Genomic DNA, 4,607 nt, shown 5'->3' with positions numbered 1-4,607 from the left:
CACCTCGCTGCCCTCCCGCTGCCCCGCCGGCCGTGCCGTACCGTGCCATGCCGTGCCTCATCCCGGCCTGCTCGGCACAGCCCTGCATTCACCCCACACAGCATCACCCGCCCTCGCCGGGGCAGTCAGAGCTGGTCCCTCACTCCTGGGCTCTGCGGTTAAAGTCCAATCCTGCTTAGCGTCCGTCCGCGGGGCTCGGCACGGGCCCCGCCTTCCTCCCTGCCCGCCTGATTCCCCGGGGATTAGGCACCGTGCTCGGTTTCCCTGGGAGATTTGCCCTGGCTGGTGTTTCCTTCCCCAGCTGGAGGGAGGGAAGTAGGAGGGTGGCAGCGGGGGTCGAGGTACCGGTGGAGCCTGGCCCGGGCAGCAGGGAGGTGCTGGGCATTAGGGAGCCATGACTCTGCCCTCTTCCCTTGCCCCTTCTCAGCACACTGGTCTGTAAGCTGTCTTGAGCCGGCTGCTTTAACACGGCACTTGGAAGTAGTGGTGCTGGCCCAGTGACAACCAGTGACAATAAACCCAGCTGAAACCAGCCGAGCTCAGAAAGGCACCAGGGGAGCGGAGCAAAGGGATGTTGGAACTGTCTCCAGGTGGGAGCAGACAGACGGCTGCTGTAATTAGGTTTAAGCTGGAGCTGGATCAGTCTTTGCGGGGGATTATGACCCCTCCGTCGGGGTAGGCGCTGTGGGGGGCCCGGCAACTGCCAGTTTGGTGACCTGGCACAGCCGCGGCTTTACGGGTGAGCCCACGGGTGAGGAGCAGTGCCAGCCAGGGCCGGTCCTCCTCTGGGCCCATGGGTCAGCGTGGGAGGGCTGAGTCCAGTGTAAGGGCCTGCTTTGTTTTTACAAGGACACTAGAAGCTGGAGCAGGGATGAAAACCAGCCAGAAATATGATTAGAGGATTGGAGAAAATGCCTTGGAGTACAAGCTTTAAGAGCTCAATCTGTTTAGCCTATAAAAATAGAAGAGTGAGGGGTGACTTAATTACCAAGCATAATTACTTCACAGGCATAAAATACCAGGTAGTGTAAGTCTCCCTTTAATCGAGGAGGGAAAGGGCACTGGAGAGCCAGGGGCAGGAAATTGAAGCTGCAGACAAATTATAAAGTGTCACATTCCAGCAGCGAAGCTCCCCAGGGGTGCACATGGGCTCCCTGGGGACAGTGTGTCCCTGCAGCCACCCTCTGGGTGATGGTCTGTTCCCCCACAGCTTCCGCAGATGAGGCTGTTCCCCATTCCCGTCCTTTCCACCCAGGATCGAGGGGCTGGAGCAGGTTCTGGGTGGCTGAGCGTCGAGTGGTGGGCATCGCTGTTGGGCATGTGCCGTCGGTGCCTCCATCCCCATTCTCTCTCTCTCTCTCACCAGCTGGGGCGAGCGCCAGGGTGCAGTTTTGTTGGCGAACCATGGGGCAGGAGCGGAGATTTTGATGCCTCTCCCAGGAGTACCCAGAGCCATGACTGCAACTGTGCAAACGCTGCGGTTCAAGCTGCTGCCACACGAGCCGGGCCAGGAGTGGGAGCACAGCTGCCAGCAGGAAATCGAGCGTCGCTACCAGGTGGTACCCTCGGTGGTGTGCGCCATGTGCTGCCTTTTCGGCATCATCTACTGCTTCTTCGGTGAGCCAGGCCAGCCTGGAGGCTGGTGGAGCAAGCAGGGAGAAGGGCAGGGGGGAGCCATGGGGTGCTGGACATCCACCTCCTGACTGTGGGGGGTCTCTTCACAGGCTACCGCTGCTTCAAGGCCGTCATGTTCCTCACTGGGCTAATGTTCGGCTCCATCATCATCTTCATGCTGTGCTACAAGGAGCGGGTGCTGGACACACAGCTGAGCGTGGAGGCCTCGGTGGGCATTGGGCTGGGCATCGGGGTCCTGTGCGGGCTGGTCACCATGCTGGTGCGCAGTGTCGGCCTCTTCATGGTGGGGCTGCTCCTGGGGCTGCTGCTGGCAGTGGCCACACTGGTGGTGATGGAGCAGTTCTACCACCCGCCGACGGTGTGGATCCCCATCGCGCTGCTCCTGGGTGTGGGGATGCTCTTTGCTGTCCTCACCCTGCAGTGGCAGCGCTTCTTCACCACCCTCTCCACCGCCGTCTTCGGCAGCGCCATCATGACCGTCACCGTCGACTACTTCATCGAGCTCTTCCTCCTGGTGCAGTACATCTATGAGCGCATCAAGGTGGCCCCCGCTCGCCCTGTGTGCTGGTACAGCTGGGTCATCCTGGGTGTCTGGCCGCTCCTCACCACGCTGGGTGTCCTGGTCCAGTGGAAGGTCACGGCTGAGGGCTACTCCCACACAGAAGGTGTGTGGGGGTTGGGAGAGATGGATGTGGGTGGCGTGTGGTGGGTGCAGGAGCTGGGGGACCTGGGGACCAGAGAGGAGGTTCCCAGCACCTGGTTTGCGTGCACAGATGAGGGGTTTGGGACGCTACAGGGGCACAGCACTCAAGAGTAGGGCTGGGTTTGCAAAGCCGGGGCTGGTTCGGGCCTGGGGCTGGCTTGGGGGTGTGCCCCGCTGCTCACAGGCCCTTCTGCCCCACAGTGATCATCAGCCGGCAGCAGCGCCGCGTGCAGCTGATGCGCATCAAGCAGCGGGAGGACCGAAAGGAGAAGAAGAAGAAGAGGAGACCCCACCATCCGCCACCCCACCAGCACAAAGCCCACCCACCTGAGCCTGCCTACCGCCGCAAGCCCAACCCTGTGCGCCGCTTTGATGGGGACGTGCTCTCCCCAGTGAGTCCCGCACCCAGGGTAGAGATCTCCCCTGGCCTCTGTGGCCCTTCCTTCTCCGTGTGGGTGGGATGGGGTGCAGAGGGGAGAGGGGCCCAGGTGCCAGGCAGTATCCAAGATCTCTGAGAGTCTGGGGCATCCTAGGGACTGGGCAGCTCAGGAGGGGCTGAGCTGGGATGTGCCCACTATGGAGCACTTCAGCCTTTGCAAGCAAACTGGTGGCCGAAAGCACTGTGGCCACAGCAGAAACAGGCGGTGGGCAAGGTGTGAAGCGTGTGCCCGGGGAAGTGACGGGGCTGAGCATCCTGCTGCGGCCAGCCCCCAGAGCACCCAGCCGCTGGGTGGGATTACACAGCGCTGGTTCTGGGAGATGCTGCAAAGCTCAAGGTGGGGTGAGGTGGAGTGGGCCAGCAGCAGAGCCCTCCCTCACTTTCTGTCCCTCCTGTCTCGAGCAGAGCTACATCCAGAGTTTCCGTGAGCGGCAGACGGGGCCATCCCTGAACAGCCTCATCACCAGCTCCCATGCCGTGGTGGACCTGGACTATGACTGCAGCTCCACCGTGCCCCTCACCACGGGCTCTGGCCCTGCCATGAGGGTATAAGCCAACCCAGTGACCTCGAGCAACACCAGCACCCCAGCCTGCTCTTGACAGATCTCCTGGCGCAGGCGGGGCTGTGCCCTCGGCCCTGGGTGACCATGTGTGGCTTGAGGCTGTGGATGGAGACCCTTCCTGGGGACGTGTGGGACTTGGCTTGGCAAGCTCTGGCTGCCCGCGGGGACCAGAGGTGCTGGGGGAGCCCTCGGGCAGGTTCTCAGCCCGAGGACTGGGAACACCAGCACACATGGACATGAGTGAGAGCAGCTCTGCTGGGGCTGGGGATCGCTGAGCCCCTGCTGCTGCATTTCACTGAGGCCTGGGCTCATCCTGCATCCCAACATTTCCCTACCCATATTTGAGTCCCACTTCCCTGAGAGCAGCTCCCTGTGCCTGCCCCTGCCCCATCGCACCCCCCAGCAACTCCCCAAGTGCCTGTGCCTCACATCCCTCCCTCAAAGAGCAGGTCCCACAGCCTTTGCCCTGCCAGGGACTCCCTTCAGCATGTGAGCCCTGTCCCACCCTGGCCCCGAGAGCAGCTCCCAGGCAGCACTTCCCAAAACCTGCCTCCTTAGTAGGTCCCCCTGCCCTAGCCACCCTCCCTGCCCCCCAGAGCAGCTCATCTCCCTGCCTTTTCCTGAGCTGGACCAGGGTGGTCCTGGGGCAGAGCTGTTTCCCAGGGTGATGCTGGCAAGCGGTGCATGTCCAGCGGGAGCTGCACTGGTGGTGTGCACCACGTGCATTCCCCCCCAGTATTTTAATGGGAGACAGGACACTGGGGCTGCCTCAGGGACACGGGAACCCCTGCAACGTCAGAGGCCGTCGCTGTTTTGCTGGCAACTGGATTTTATAGTGGCCGGGGGGAGCCCTGGGGTCGTGCCGGGCAGGGCAGGAGCCCCTGCCCAGAGCACCGTTGCGGGCAGAGGCTCCCGCCTTGTATATATTTCTCTTGCTGTGATTTGTATTAATTTATTACGGAGTGAGCCAGGACTTTCCCATGGCCAGGCAGGCAGGATGGTGGCGAGACAGGACTGGGGTGGCCCCCTGCTTTGGGAGCCCCCCTCCGCCCAGCCCAGCTGGCCCTGCTGCCCTGGGAACTGCATGTTTCTGCCAGGCCCACCCCCATCCCCGCAGTGCCGCGCCACCGTCCCCCTTTTCAGTCTCTTTTGTAAATGTGCCAAACGCGGCTGAGGCCACGGCCACACAGTAAAGAGCCTTTCAGAGCCCAGTGTGCGGGGCTGGGACAGGGGGGAGGTGTCACCAAGGGCCGGGGTCCCCGGGGGT

General features: G+C 62.4%; 1 protein-coding gene across 1 annotated transcript; it reads left to right on the top strand.

Moving 5' to 3' along the window:
- Window positions 1-1,427: 1,427 nt before the first annotated feature.
- Window positions 1,428-3,329, top strand: TMEM198 (transmembrane protein 198). The gene is made up of 4 exons (XM_008943169.1): window positions 1,428-1,617; window positions 1,725-2,300; window positions 2,540-2,730; window positions 3,183-3,329. Exons 1-4 carry the CDS (start codon window positions 1,428-1,430, stop codon window positions 3,327-3,329), a joined length of 1,104 nt encoding a protein of 367 aa, XP_008941417.1.
- Window positions 3,330-4,607: the final 1,278 nt, after the last annotated feature.

This window comes from Merops nubicus, unplaced genomic scaffold, assembly GCF_000691845.1.
Source record: "Merops nubicus isolate BGI_N331 unplaced genomic scaffold, ASM69184v1 scaffold32466, whole genome shotgun sequence".
NCBI classification, from domain to species: domain Eukaryota; kingdom Metazoa; phylum Chordata; class Aves; order Coraciiformes; family Meropidae; genus Merops; species Merops nubicus.
This window is presented reverse-complemented; position numbering and strand designations above follow the sequence as displayed.

Bases quoted from the DNA above. Each gene is read 5' to 3' on its own strand.
- TMEM198 (XM_008943169.1), top strand. From the start codon at position 1,428: ATGCCTCTCCCAGGAGTACCCAGAGCCATGACTGCAACTGTGCAAACG. The intron at 2,301-2,539 runs GTGTGTGGGGGT...TCTGCCCCACAG, and splicing joins GGGCTACTCCCACACAGAAG to TGATCATCAGCCGGCAGCAG. The intron at 2,731-3,182 runs GTGAGTCCCGCA...TGTCTCGAGCAG, and splicing joins ATGGGGACGTGCTCTCCCCA to AGCTACATCCAGAGTTTCCG.